This window comes from Bufo gargarizans, chromosome 5 (genome assembly GCF_014858855.1).
Source record: "Bufo gargarizans isolate SCDJY-AF-19 chromosome 5, ASM1485885v1, whole genome shotgun sequence".
Classification (NCBI taxonomy): domain Eukaryota; kingdom Metazoa; phylum Chordata; class Amphibia; order Anura; family Bufonidae; genus Bufo; species Bufo gargarizans.
In genome coordinates this window covers 62548580-62564298 of record NC_058084.1, presented here as the reverse complement: position 1 = coordinate 62564298, position 15719 = coordinate 62548580, and the positions used below count along the sequence as shown (strand labels likewise).

The following is a 15719-nucleotide window of genomic DNA, read 5'->3' as shown; positions in this document are numbered from 1 at the left end:
TGCACTGGATTACTTTTGACATTCTTGGATGGCTATGTCAATACTGCTGTACTTAAGTATTATATGCAAAATTTGAATAAAAACGATTTGATAAAAAAAAAAAAAAATAAAGTACAACTTGTCCCGCCAAAAATAAGCCCTCATAAGGCTATGATAATGGAAAAATAAAAAAGTTAGGACTATGGGAAGGAGGGGAGTGAAAAACGAAAATGCAAAAAAAGAAAATCTCAGGCCTCTTTCACACGAGCGTGACGGATTAGGTCCGGATGCGTTCCGGATGGATTCAGTTAAAAATGTGCGATTTTGCAAGCAAGTTCATTACGTTTTCTCTGCGATTGCATTCAGGTTTTTTTTCCGCGCGGGTGCAATGCGCATTGATGCGTTTTTCATGCACGTGATAAAAAACTGAAGGTTTACAAACAACATTTCTTAGCAACCATCAGTGAAAAACGCATCGCATCTGCACTTGCTTGCGGATGCAATGCGATTTTCACGCAGCCCTATTCACTTCTATGGGGAGAGGGCTGCGTGAAAAATGCAGAATATAGAACATAGTGTGATTTTCACGCAACGCAGAAGTGATGCGTGAAAACCAACGCTCATGTACACAGCCCCATTGAAATGAATGGGTCCGGATTCAGTGCAGGTGCAATGCCCTGAGGGGCCTTAGGGTCCTGAAGGGGTTAAAATCCTGGAGAAGCCCTTTAGTTAAAGAAGTCACTTATTCGCCCATTTTTTTTTTTTTTTTTTATAATTCTTTATTATTTTCCTTTCGACAGGACATACAGTAAAGTCAGAGTGTACAACTCTGAATACAATAAAGAACACAAACAAATTAAAGCACTACAGGTGCCTCAGACAAAACCATCACAAACACAGGGCAATATATTTTCCTTGGTACATAGCAGTCATACTTCACAATTAATGTACTAACATACAGAACCATCCCGTTACACAGAATCATGGGGAACTGGCCGATGTAAGCCGCAGACGACCCAGTGTCCCTTTCAGCTGACCCACCAAATACCATTCCGTGAGTGTAAATGGCTGCATGATCAGCTGTAACTCCTCATTTGACATGCAATGCACAAGAAAAGGCTTCCATTTTTTAAATAACCCTTTCGCCTGTCTCTCCTTCTCCGCGAGAGAATTCAGCCTTTCTACGTGAAAAACATGCTTCAGCTTCTCTATCATAGACTGTAACCCTGGGGTATCATCCTGAAGCCACTGCTGCAAGAGCCCACGCTTCACTACCATGCATATCGTATGAAACAAGCGAGGTAACCCACCCCGTCCTACCTCTCCCTCCTCGTAGTGGAACAAGTACAATTTGGCGGACAACGGGAACTCCCGTCCCCAAATCCCCCTAATCAAAGCACCCACTTCCTCCCATAGCCTTTTGCTTTTCGGACACGTCCATATCCCATGAAATAAGTCAGAGAACCCTAACCCACACTTTGGGCAATTCGTAATTCTGTCAGGTCTAGCTGGATGAGGGGGTATATTAAAGCCATAGATAGCCCTATACATGAGCCTAACCTGGGTGTCCCTCCAGGACTCATTGACTATATGCCTCCTAACTGCCTCCCACCCTTTCACTATCTTTGGTTCAATGTCCCCATCCTCCAGCTGCTCCGCCCATTTTTCGAAACAGCTGTTCCTATCCCTAGTCCCATCTTCCTTCCTCATATCCGCATAGATCGTTGAAATCGAGACCCTCCCACCCCCCAAGTCTAAAATTTTATCCAGCACATTTCTACGTATCTCCTTCTGCACCAACACCAACTGATTTACCACCGCAACCTTCACTTGAGACCACTGAATAGTCTGAAATGACGACAAAGAAAACTTTGCGATCACTTCTTCTCCAGACAGCCACCTAGGCTCCGAGTCATGCAATAAATGTTTGACCCACAAAATCCCTTTCCTCCTCCATTCCTCAAACAGCTTGTTACTCATACCCTGTGGGAATTCAGGGTTGCCCCATAACGGAAGATGCTTGGAAATCCGGTACGACAACCAGTACTTTTTCCTAAGAGCCCTCCATGCAGCTATTGTGTCTTTGAACAATAAAGACTGTTTAATCCATATAGGTATCACCTGCAACCGCGAATGCAGCAACGCCACCGGGGACCAGGGAGCACAGAATTCCTTCTCCAACAGAGTGGCTGAATAAAAACTGGAACCATTAATCCAGTCACACACATGTCTAGCCATACACGCCAAATTGTAGTTCCTAATGTCAGGAAATGCTATCCCTCCCTGCTCAATTCCCTTTGCCAGGGAACGCATTAATATCCTGGGTCTCTGGCCATGCCACAAAAAGAATTTGAACTCCTTAACAAGTTTGGAGACATCCTTATGCTTTAACAGAATGGGGATAGTCTGCATAGGGTAAAGTAATTTAGAAACCGACATCATCTTAATAAGATGATTGCGCCCCAGCAACGACAGCGGTAGATCATGCCACCTCCGTAGTTCTTGAATTATTTTAGCGATCAACGGGTCATAATTGAGTCGATATATAGACTCGGGAGTGGTCCCCACTTTGATCCCCAGGTAAGTTATATAAGACCTAGCTATTGGAACGCCCCCTAGGACATTACCCGTCATCCTCTGCCCCCCTCCCTTTAAGAACAGTATCTCGCTTTTAGCTTTATTTATCTTTAATCCAGACAGAAGACCAAACTCCTCTAGGGCTTCCATGATCCTCCCAATATCCCTTTTAGGGTTGGACAAGAAAAGCAACACATCATCAGCAAACAAAGCCGAACGTAGCTGCTTCTTACCCACTCCTAAACCCTCAAACAAAACACCCGATTCCAGCCATCTCGACAATGGCTCTATAGCCAGGTCAAACAGGAGAGGAGACAAGGGGCAACCCTGCCTAGTCCCCCTTTGCAATGGGAAAGGATCAGACATACACCCTCCTGTACAAACCCTTGCCTTTGGGCCCAAATATAACCCCTCTAAGAGTGTGCGGAACAACCCTATAATACCTGCCGAATCCAGAGCAAGGCCCAGCCATTTCCAATTAATGCTATCGAAAGCCTTTTCTGTGTCTAAAGTGAGAATGGCTGGGTCCTGTCCCCGGCACTCCACCTTGCCGGCTACAGAGAGAGCTAATAACACTTTCCTCAGATTCGTAACAGCAGCCCTACCCTTTATAAAACCCACCTGTGCGGGGGAGATCAATGAAGGAAGAACTACCGCCAACCTGTTAGCAAGCAATTTCGATAAGATTTTGAGGTCATGATTAATCAGTGATATGGGCCTATAAGACGCCAAATCCTCCGGATCTTTCCCAGCCTTATGAAGTAATGTTATATAAGAGCCGTATTCATATGCTCTGGCAAAGAGGCCCCCTCCACTACCGAGGGATATAGGGACGTTAAGTAAGGCACTACCTGAGCATCTAAAGCTTTATAAAAGTCTGCCGTATACCCATCCGGGCCAGGGGCTTTCCCAGAGGGGAAGGATTTAACAATCGCCTGAACCTCCGTTGCCGTCAATGGGGCGTTCAAGGTGTCCAATTGTTCCCCCGTCAGAGCCGGCAAGGAGATACGCTCCAAGAAAGCCCTCCCCTCCTCCACCCTATCCCCTGCATTCTGGTAAAACATCTCCATATAGCGTTCAAACAACTTATTAATCTGTTGTGGTCTGTGCTCCCTGGTCCCATCTCCCCTCCTTACCACCTGAATGTGGTTCAGAGGGCGCCTACCTTTGGCTAAAGAAGCTAGTAGCTTCCCAGACTTATTGCCAAATCTATGCATCCTGGCCTCTAGTTGAGATCTTTTTGAAATCTCTATTTTCTCCGCCCAGTCGTCAAAATCTCTCTTAGCCGAGATCCAGCGTTCTTTAGCAATCTGGGTCTGGGCCAAGAGAACGTTGCTATAGGCTTCCCTTAAACATGTACTAGTCTTTTCATATTGATGTCTGGCTATTTTCTTGATAGAGGACACGTATGCCATCAATCTACCCCTCAATACGGCTTTAGCCGTTTCCCAGAATAATATCGGATCATTCACATGCTGCCTATTGTCATCAACAAATTCCCTCCACCATCCTTTCAAAAGCTTTACAAACTCAGCATCCCTCACCAAATAATTTGGAAATCTCCATCTATACTCGCCCCCCCCACTATACACTTCCCTGATATCCATTAGGAGAGGTGAATGATCCGATATTACCATGTCCCCTATAACAATATCAGCCACTCTATGCACAAGCGCCGCTGAGACCAACAAGTAATCGATTCTGGACCAACTCTGGTGCACATGAGAGTAATGGGTAAACTCCCGACCCTGAGGATTGGAGACCCTCCACATATCCCTGAGAGACAACGACTCAGCAAAGTCCCCCAGAGAATGATGATGACAACCATCGCTAGTAGACCTCCTATCCTCAAAGTGATTCATCACAGCGTTAAAATCCCCCCCTAATACTTTTGCACCATGCGTATCTTGCAATATTCTGGTACATAATGAATCGAAGAAGGCTTTCTGACCCGTATTGGGTGCATAAATATTGTAAAGGCTGAAATCCCCAAACGGGCCAGAAATATGCAAATGTATCAACCTTCCAGCGTCATCATCTGTAGCAGAGTGAACAGTATGTGACAAGTGACGCCCTATCAAAACCAGGACTCCCGCTTTTCTGTCTACCGCCGTAGAGCCATATACCTCCCCCACCCACAGCTTCTTCATCCTATGAAAGTCCGCTGTCGACAGGTGGGTCTCCTGCAACAAGGCAATATCCACCTTTAACCTGCGCAAATGCCTAAGAACCTTCATGCGCTTATTGGGAGATTTCAGCCCCTTTACATTCCACGAGATTACTCTCATAAATGGAATAGTTACGTAAGACCCACCTGTCGACAGAGAACCCCACCCCACCTCTCTATCTGAATTCGATTAGTATCCATTGAAGCACTGCCTCCCAGCCTGACAGCACTCCATACAGCATCATACATTAATTGTGTACATATTGCCCCAGAACTAAGAAATATAAGCCACCTAGGAACCATGGCTAAGTAATGCAAATAAAGCTAAACAAAGTCAAACCGTGTACAATAGACACCACAGTCAGTTTAAGAACTCCCTTTTTTCAAGCATTAGACGCTCACCACCACCGCCATTTAGCCGGTACAGTCCAGTGTCCCCAAGCATTTTGAAAATCCCAGTAGGTATTTCTGTTACATCGGAAAAGAATAAACCCTCCCCCCCCCTCCCCTGAACTACGGAGATAAGTCCCAATAACCGAAACAGAACCTGGCATTGGCATCACAACGATTTTGGAGACTTGTTCATCCTCTGTGGGAGAGACGATGAGGTTTGATTCACCCGGTGCCATCCATGGCTTCCTTGCCGCGCGGGAGTGTCTTGACGGTCCTCCATAATATCAACCGCTTCCGATCTCCGATCCACTTGATGTTGCACAAACTCCTCTGCCTCCGTGGGATCCGTAAATTGCTTAGAGCCGCCATCCGACAACTGGATCCGTAATATAGCAGGATATGCTAGCTGAAATCTGGTGCCAGACTTATAAAGGCTAGAACAAACAGGCCCAAAAGCCCTCCGTTTCCGCGCCACTTCCGCAGAGTAATCGGCAAAAAGCAGGACTCTGACCCCTCTCAGTAGTAGAGGCTCCCGTCTTGCTCGGTAAGCCCGCAGAATGTCCTCTTTATCAGAGTAGTCCAAATATTTGCAAATCGCCTGCCTCGGCCTCTGATCCGCTTTAATAGTAACTGACGAACCATGGTTTCTCAAGGGTCCCACTCTGTGAGCCCTCTCCACCTTCCTCCTTCCGCCTTGGAGCCCCAAGGCCTGTGGTAAGTCGACTTCAAAGACTCGGCGGAGTTCTGCCACTGGCACCGATTCAGGCACCCCGACCAAGCGCAGATTGCTGCGTCTGGACCGGTTTTCAAGATCCTCGACGCGATCATTCAATTTTTCCGCTAGCTGATATAGCTCCCGCATCCGTTGTGCGGTGTCTGCCGCCTCCTCCTCCATGCAAGCCACCCGTTGTTCCACCTCAGACACCCTGTGGTCCTGTAAGTCCACCTCCTCTTTCAATTTGTTGAGCGCAGCTTGCAGGGTGGTAGATGGAGAGGCTATAATATCAGGGGCCAACTGTTTCGCCACCTCTATGGCCAGGGACTTAACATCGATAGCCTTACCAGAGGTCTCAAACAGATCCAGCTGCGAGTTAGCGATCGGGACATCTTGCTCTTCAGAAGACGCGGGCTTCGGTGAGGGGGGAGGGAACGGCGCCATCTTGGAGCAGGTCCCGTCCGTACAGTCAGTGTTAGCTGTCGCCTGGGGAAAAGATTTCTGGCCACTTCTTAGCAGATAGCGCTCCATACACCATCCAGGGCTCCACTATACTAGCGGCGGCCCTCACAAGAATCCTGACGCGGCGATGTTAGCTGATGTAATCGGCGGTGCAGCGGAGCAGCAGTCACCAGCGTCTTTACATGCTCGCGCCGGAACCGGAAGTCCCGCGCCGGAACCGGAAGTCCATTCACCCATTTTAACCAACTTCTATGTCGGAGAAAGTGGAACAGGCGCTTTATAAATATGGAGCACAGTTGATACTGGCGTTTAGGCACCTAGCATAAATCTATTGATAAATCTCCCCCATGCAGCCCTAAACCCTCTGCTTCCCTCACTCAATAATTATATAACTGTCTGTCTGTGATGGATTTCAGGACATAGAAACTTACAGAGTTACCATTGAACTGAATGGAAGCTGTAAAAATCCCTGTGCACTGAGCTCCCTCTAGTGGCAGCTGCAGGAAAATGCCATTTTATGGTGGCAAGCAGAAAGAGTACAGAACAGTGATGTGATCTGCCTCCATGGTAAGGGCTCATTCACACGGCCATGCCCAAATTGTGGCTCGCAAACAGCGGGTCCGCAATATGTGGGCATCGGCCATGTGCACCCAGATCCGGAAGCTGCGTTGTGGAACGAAGGCATGGAACCCCCTACAGAAGCACTACGGAGTGCTTTCGTGGGGTTTCTCTCCGTGCCTCCACCCCGCAAGTTGAATGGGTCTGGATCCATCTGCAGAATCCGCACGGATAGTGCCCGTGCATTTGCCGTCCCCAATGCCGGTCGATGGCTGTGTGCATGAGCCCTTACTAGGGGGATGTCCTAGCATATGTCTGGGTACCTTACCATATAAAATGATCAATATGATGTGAATGGAGCCGTAGTAAAAAAATAAATAAAACATTTTTAAATAAATTTCCCTTATAAACACAGTTTGGCTTGGTAGGTATTTTGGACTACTGGGAATAAGTTGGTGCTGATTTTCAAAGCAGGTAGATATACGGTAAGTACCGTACCTATATGAAGAAAGGGTACGTTTATTTAGTTTTTTCGTATGTTGATTTTTAGTTCTTGGAGGTGCCTGACATTTTCTATCCAGCAGTTGATTCTGCGTTGCCTGGTAATGCAGTGATGAGACGCTTGGGGCACATTCGCTGTATTGGGGCACATTCACACACAGCTTGGGGCAGGATCAATAGACCTGTGCGCTGCTGTAGCTCAATGTCCTCTACCTGTCTGTTCACATTATCAGGTGAGGCTCGTCGTAGCAGAAAAGTCTTTGAAGTGTGAAGAGCACGATGTCAGCCTTCCACTCAGCGAGCACAATGAGCCCTGGTTCATGCGGCTCAATCCCTCCGGAGAAGTTCCAGTTCTGGTTCATGGAGAAAATATCATCTGTGAGGCTACACAGATCATCGATTATCTGGAACAGACATTTACTGACGGTAAGTACAGTCATACGGACTGTATACAGACGTTCTTAGATGAAAGAGTAGATGGCCTTCTGAACTGATGCATCGAAATGTGATCAATTGGCTCTCTCTGTTAAAGGGGTTCTCCTACGATCCATGGAAAGATGAAAATCAGACATCATATAATTACGGATGAGCGAACTTCTGTTTTCAAGTTCGGCGTACAACGTTCGGGTTAGGCCCCTTTCACACGGGCGAGAATTCCGCACGGGTGCAATGTGTGCACCCGCACTGAATCCGGACCCATTCATTCACGATCGCCGGCCGTAGGTCAGCCGCATCGGATCGCGGACCCATTCACTTTAATGGGTCCGCGATCCGCCCGTTCCGCTAAAAGATAGGACATGTTCTATCTTTTTGCGGAACGGAGGTACGGGACGTAACCCCACGGAAGCACTCCGTAGTGCTTCCGAGGGGTCCTGTGCGGCCGTTCCGCGATTCCGGATTTGCGGACCCATTGAAGTGTACAGCTGATGGTCGGAAACATAGCGTTCCTTCCCGACAGCTGGCTGCTTGTTCAGTAAAGGAGACCCTTCACAGTATGAGGATCGCTATTGCGATTGCTCGCCCCCATACAGAATCATTGTTTCTGGGCAGCAGCTCGTGCTATCTAAACAGAGACAATAATTTAGGTGCCTGCACGAACGCCAGGATCACCCAGTGAGCGCGCGTTTCGCTCATTCATCAGGTGATCTACAGAACATTTAGACGGGCACATTGTCGGAAACGCAGTTCATTCCCAAAGTTTTGCCCAATTATCGTGCAGTGTAAATCCACCTTAAGGCTACATTCGCATCTGCGGTGAACGTTTCCGGCAGAGGACAGCCTGCCGGCGTTCAACAGACCCGGCATTGCGGATTCAGCAGTTCACCGCCAGATCTTTATAGACTATAATGGGATCTGGGTTTTGGCCGGACAAATACCTCTGCATGCAGCCGGCATTTATATTTTTTGTCACTTGAATGTAATTACAGATTTCATATATAATCCTGGTCCTTTGTGTATACATTTGCAGAGAAAACACCAAGACTGGTCCCAAGTGAAGGAAGCGTCTACTACATCCGAGTACAGCACTACCGGGAGCTGCTTGACTCCCTGCCGATGGATGCGTATACTCATGGCTGTATCCTGCACCCAGAGCTGACAGTGGATTCCATGATACCGGCATATGCAACGTCTAGAATTCGCAGTATGTGCAGTATATACAGTACCACGAGGCTGCTGGGCATGTCCAGAAGGTCACTACCACCACCACAGTCTTACAAAGTGATGGTATAGCGCTAGGATCACGTTATGGTCGCTGGCGGGCTGATCTCTGGGAACTCTGTGACTTTTTCCATAGCGTTGCCAGGTCTGAGACATAAGTACACGACCATAGACCTTATGCACACGACTGTATGGATTTTGTGTTCCACAAAACGTGGATCTGCAAAATACAGGTGATGTCCATGTTGCAGCTGTTTTTTTTTACTCCAATCGGTCCATGTTCTGCATTTTGCAGCCAAAAATAGGACATGTTCTATCTTATACGGACAGGAAATGGATGATCTGTGTCCGTTCCGCACAATATAGAACATGTCCATTTCTAGGCCACAAAATGCGGGCCATGGGCCCAGTGACATAAAAAAAAAAAACAGATGCAACACACGGACATGATCTGTATATTGTAGAGCCGCATTTTGGGAACCGCAAAATACTGCTGTACATATGGTCATGTGCATGAGGCCCAAGTCAAGAAGATTGGGACAGACCAAAATATAGCTTCTCAGAGACAAATTTGAAGTATCTTTCTTTAATGACAACCAGATCCTATGAATGATAACTTCACTTTGACGTTAACCCTTTAGGTCAGATTGGCAGTACTGAATCTGAACTCAAGAAGCTTGCTCAAGAAAACCCTGACCTTGAAGATGCCTACATTGCAAAACAAAAACGCCTGAAAGTAAGTGCCCATAATGCTAACAAATATATATCTACTGTATTTTTCTTCCTATAAAATGCGCCTAGGTTTTCATCAGACCTCAGCTCAGAGCCCCAATGTTCATAAGACCCCCAATCAGACCTCAGCTCAGAGCCCCAATGTTCATAAGACCCCCAATCAGACCTCAGCTCAGAGCCCCAATGTGAATAAGACCCCCTATTCAGACCGCCAATGTGAATGACACCCAAGCAGACCACAGATGAGACCCCCAATGTGAATGACCCCCCTAAGCAAATCTCACAACAGAGGCCAATGTTAATGACCCCTCCCAAGAAGACCTCACAACAGAGGCCAATGTTAATGACCCCCCCAAGCAGACCTCACATCAGAGGCCAATGTGAATGACCCCCCCCAAGCAGACCTCAGATGAGTCCCCCATGCTCAGAGCAGACACTAAATTTTTTTATTTAACTCTCATGCTCTGGACACCACCGCCGCTCTTCACATTCAGTCTCCTCTTAGAAGAGGAAGACCAGGAAGCGGTGAGTACAGAGCCCGGGGAGTGCTGCATTCACCGCTTCCCGGTCCTCCTGTACTAATGAGCCCTTCCATAATGGAGTTATTAGTATTAGTATTCACCCCATAAGACGCATTGCCATTTCCCCCCATTTTTCTCTCATGACGACACCCTTGTACATATATCCCCTTAATGCCATGATATACTGTATGTTCACGTAGTTATCCTTTGCATCATTTTGGAGAATTTATTTTTTTAATCCATATGAAAATGAGCAGTTAAGTGCACCGAGGGCGGGTACCAGCCACCCTGTGCACCTGTGCTCTTCCTACTTCCTCTGCCAGGCAAGAAGACTATGCAGGAACCTGGCCCTGTTAATGAAGGCGGAGAGGGTGGGCCTTGCAGAGGATGCAGGAGGGGCAAGGGTGCACAGGGTTCAACCGAGTGTTACCAATCAATGCTGCCGGAGTCCGACTGCGCAGGGACACCCCCCAAATGGTAACCACCAGACGGACCTTTATGGTAGACCTCTGCACTGCATTCGTAAACTTCAGGGTACGTTAACACAAATTAAATTCTAAGAGGATTTTATTGCGGAAAATGATTGTGAGATCCGCTTCTAAAGTGGAAACGGGGAAAAAAGCTACCGGCTTTCCACCGCCGCAACCAAGGGTTAACGCTGGCAAAACCTCTTCTAAATCCTCTTCCAAATCCTCTACAATCCGCCATCAGATTAGAACTCCACCGCCACCAAAAACGACCTGTTTTTAGCTAGTAATCTGCTAGTCAGTTGCCATATGAACTTAGTCTCAAGTAGGAATAATAGAGGAGTTGCACAACGTAGCGCTATATATAAGGATGCCCCACAGCTGGTATTACACATGGAGTGCAGGTAACATTACATTTCCTGGTGACAGTCTCCTTTCAATTTTATTCAGTTTTTTTATTGATGTTAAAGGGCTTGCCCAAGATGTGGATTTTTTTTTTTCTTTTACAAAGTGCACGGGCAGTTTTACAATAATAATAATAATAATAATAAGTAGATGATACTTACTGTCCTGAACGCTCTCTGTTCCTGTAGTGCCGCTCTGGGTGTTCTTGTTCTGACTGTGTACCTCACAGGACCGCTGACTATCTGTCTCCTGCTGTAAGCCACTGAGGCCAGTGATTGGCTGCAGTGGTCTTGTGCAGTATATGGTATGTGATCGCTGCAGCCAAAATATTACATCATGGCTGTTAGCAGCATTGAGGAGAGAGGTGGCATCACAGGAATGGAGGGCATTTGGGCTGGTAAGTAATATTAAGAGTGTTTGCGCACTTTGTAAAGGAAAAAAATATTAAAGAGGCTGTCCCATCTCACCATTTCCATGGCGGGATGGGACTAATCACCGACTCTAGTGGGCCGGCGCGCCACTGTCTGCGTAACTCTCTCTTTGCAGAGAATGGAATACGCTTCTTCTGTAACTCCAGCGAGATGGAACAACCTGACATGTCCTAGTTTTATTCCGGCCGCCTCTCGGCATGTTTGCCGTACTGCGGCCAAACCTTCGGCCCGCCCCCATTATAGTCAATGGGGCCGGAGAGGACTTCCGGCGGCACGGTGCACTGGCGGCAGCACAGATCCGGCAGGCTGTTCACCCACCGGAACAGCCTGCCGGAGAAGGCTGCCGCTAATGTGAAAGTAGCCTAAATAACTATTGCTGTAATATAGACACCTGGGCGTTTATTGGACTCGTGGATTTCCAGTATGTCTCTGTATCTACAGACGAAACTGATGGAGCATGACAACATAAAGTACTTGAAGAAAATACTGGATGAGCTGGAAAAAGTTCTGGACCAGGTCGAAACTGAATTGCAAAGACGAAGTGAAGAAACGCCAGGTAACAATACGCACTAAAAATGAGATTTATTAAGGCTTCATGCACACGACTGCGACGTGTTTTGAGAACCACAAAACATGCATGCCGCCCGTGTGCGTTCCGCAAAACGGACAAGAAAAGGACATGTTCTATTGTTTTTTGCGAGGCCACGGAACGGAGCAACACAGTGTGCTGTTTGGATGCGGACCCAAACAACGTTCTTGTGCATGAGGCCTAACACTGATATTTTGCTGTTAAAATGGGTAGTCCAGGCAAAGGTATTTATTCCATAATTAAGGAGAGCACGAAATCTGTCCCTCAATGGTTGAAGCTGCTAAAGAGGTGGGAAGTCAGGAATAGCTTTCTCTTTTATACTCCATGGAATGCAAAGAAGGAAAGAGAACCATCTCACTATCGCCACCTTGTGGAATTTTCTCCCTATGAGTCAAGATACAACTTTTTAACAAGCCTTGGGAACATCACAAAGGAAAATAGCCAAGCCAGATATCCATAGACAGCTGTTTTATTAGTGCTTGCCCCTCGTCAGTACAGAGCAGCATTCTGGCTGGCTGAGTGTGATGCCTTGGATGCAGCGTAGGCAGGGTACTGAATCTTCTTAAATTGAATGTGTCACCAAAACTTTTATACATTTTATCTGCCAGTCAAAACCACATAGTGACACATATCCTATTATCTTAGCTGTTTTTATATTCTGATTGCAGATTTTTTAATTATATTTGCTGAGCAGGATTATGGGGCGGCCATCTTGCTTGAGCTGTTCTTAACAGCATTTACACAGCATTAAAAATATTGCTTTACGGCAGCCCCATGGGCGACAAACACAATGGTCAGGAGGGGTCCTCATTGACTTCTATGGAAGAGTTTTCTAGGCATGTTCTGTGACCTGGGCAGAGGTCATTGTACAAGGAGAGAAGAGATAAGATGTGACAATCACCTATTGTGAATGGTGGAGCCCGTCTTATCTGTCATTAATCCTGCCTGTAATGATATCACCTCTGTGTACAGATAAGTAGATAACTGCAGTAAAGTGATCTGTACAGACCAAGAAGTGGCGCCAATTATTAGGCTTTGTGGCCAGTACGAAAAGTGCAGGATTTTAGAGTTTTTGTTTAAATTTAGATAGTAACATAGGAAATAAAAAAATAACATCATCAACCAATTCTTTAAAAATATGTTAAACATAAAAACATGATTTAAACAATAGGTCATTTTCTGATGACACGTTCCCTTTAACCACCTAACTGTCCTTCCCGACAATCTGCTTGTACATCGTCCCATGTAAAGGGACCTTAAAGGGAACCTGTCACCTGGATTTTGGGTATAGAGCTGAGGACATGGGTTGCTAGATGGCCGCTAGCACATCCACAATACCCAGACCCCATAGCTCTGTGTGCTTTTATTGTGTAAAAAAAACCGATTTGATTTATATGCAAATTAACCTGAGATGAGTCAGAACTTGAAAATATGACTCTTCTCTGTCACACAAGTAAGATATGACTCTTTTATGTTAATTTGCATATGTATCAAATCGTTTTTTTTTTACACAATTAAAGCACACAGAGCTATGGGGACTGGATATTGCGGATGTGCTAGCAGCCATCTAGCAACCCATGGCCTCAGCTCTGTACCCAAAATCCAGGTGACAGGTTCCCTTTAAGTCTGTGCATTGCCTTGGTAAGTACGTGGTATGTGATAAAGTCACAGAGTTGCAAATGATCCTATTTTTGTGCTTGTCAATGTGGTTGTTGGGCTGCAGGGGCTTCAAAGTAATTTTCTGAGACCCCTAAAAACGGAGGTACATACTGTGTTAGAAAACATCTAAATAAGGCTTACTCGCCATCCGATCCTCTGTGTTTCAGCACTTGCCCTGCAGTGATGATGTCCCTGACTACCCCTTGTGACTGCTGCAGCCAGTTATTTGCCTCGCTGATCACATGGGGTAGTCAGGAATGCCGTCCTACAGCACCAGAAATGAAGACCAGCGGGGAGCAGCGGAGAATGAGACAGGTCAGTAAGACATATTTGATAATTTTATAACATTCCTGGCCTTTCCTAAATTTTTGGGGGTCTCAGAACACCCCTTTAAGTGCAATAAAACAGTATGTGTTGTAAGACAAGATCTCTTGATTGCTTCTCTCTTGTACACAGAAGAAGGGCCGGGCAGCCAGTCATGGCTGTGTGGACAGTTTTTCAGCCTGGCAGACGTATCGTTAGCTGTCACTCTGCACCGATTGAAGTTCCTTGGATTTGCTCGAAGAAACTGGGGGAATGGAAAACGTCCTAATTTGGAGGCATATTATGAAAGAATCTTGCAAAGGAAGACTTTCAGTCAAGTTCTTGGAAATGTTAATAACATTTTAATCTCTGCTGTATTGCCGACTGCATTCCGCGTGGCCAAAAAACGAGCCCCTTCTATTCTGGGCACTACCGTCATGATGGGATTGCTGGCGGGTGCAGGCTACATTTGTTTCCTCTGCGTTAGAAAAAGACTTTTTAATGCATTCTCATCTATTAGGTCAAAACACTTTTTTTAGTTGACCTTAAAGGGGATGTCTCACTTCAGCAAATAGCATTTATCTCGATCATTAGAGAAAGTTAATACAAGGCACTTACTAATGTATTGTGATTATCCATATTGCCTCCTTTGCTGGCTGGATTCATTTTTCCATCACATTATACACTGGTCGTCTCCATGTTACGACCACCCTGCAATCCAGCATCGGTGACCATGCTTGCACACTATGGGAAAAAGCTCAGGCCATACTGATAGCCAGGACCCTGGGCGTAGGCTGGCACTTTTTCCTATAGTGGGCAAGCACGACCTTCACAGATGGATTGCAGGGTGGTCGTAACCATGGATACGAGCAGTGCATAATGTGATGGAAAAATGAATGAAACCAGTAAAGGAAGCAATATGGACAATCACTATACATTAGTAAGTGTCTTGTATTAACTTTCTCTACATGATAAATGCCATTTGCTGGAGTGAGACAGACCCTTTAAGCTATTAAATGTAATACTAAAAGGTACATGAGAACATATGAGCATTGTGACAAAGTATGACACCTGATTCGGGGTGGTGAAAATAAAGCCATTCTCATTATATACATGTCCTAACCGCATGTGATGTCACCACAATAAACTATATGTGGCATTTACGTAGATGGTTATCTCTATTTATCCCATTGTGCGTTCTAACCCTAGAGCTGAATGACCTCCTCCATTGAACTGGTCCTTATATTTTATTAAGGCTGACCAATATTTCGGCCAGTAATCGCCAACGAGCGTTCGCATGATCATAATTCGTGCGATCATCTTGCAGTGTATTGCCGGATGAACAAGCAAAGGCTCGTTGATTGGAGAATTCAGATTTTTAAGCATGATCAGTGGCGGCAGATCGCGCTACCTAATAGTGACCCGCTGCCGGCAAACCACTAGACAGTATGGGGACGAGCGATGGCATAGAGATCGCTCCTCCCCATACTGCGGAGGAAATGGCTGCATGTAATAGCAGCAGGTCTCCTCCGGTAGCTAGCAAGCGATTGGTGGGAGGGAACGCTTCCTTCCCTGCCAATCGCTTGCCGATCTGCCTGTCT

The 15719-nt window shown here is 46.2% G+C and overlaps 1 protein-coding gene across 2 annotated transcripts in view; it reads left to right on the top strand.

The window, feature by feature from the left end:
* Positions 1 to 14722, top strand: part of GDAP1 (ganglioside induced differentiation associated protein 1) — a 50810-nt gene extending 36088 nt beyond the window's left edge. The window contains exons 2-6 of one of the 2 annotated variants that reach the window (XM_044294855.1): positions 7586 to 7778; positions 8821 to 8994; positions 9653 to 9747; positions 12009 to 12123; positions 14275 to 14722. In XM_044294855.1, the coding sequence (XP_044150790.1) occupies positions 7586 to 7778; positions 8821 to 8994; positions 9653 to 9747; positions 12009 to 12123; positions 14275 to 14657 (960 nt within the window). In that variant the 3' untranslated portion in view covers positions 14658 to 14722. Of the gene's footprint in view, positions 1 to 7585; positions 7779 to 8820; positions 8995 to 9652; positions 9748 to 12008; positions 12124 to 14271 lie in introns of both variants that reach the window. The other variant, XM_044294853.1, reaches the window with a different exon arrangement.
* The last annotated feature ends 997 nt before the right edge of the window (positions 14723 to 15719 follow it).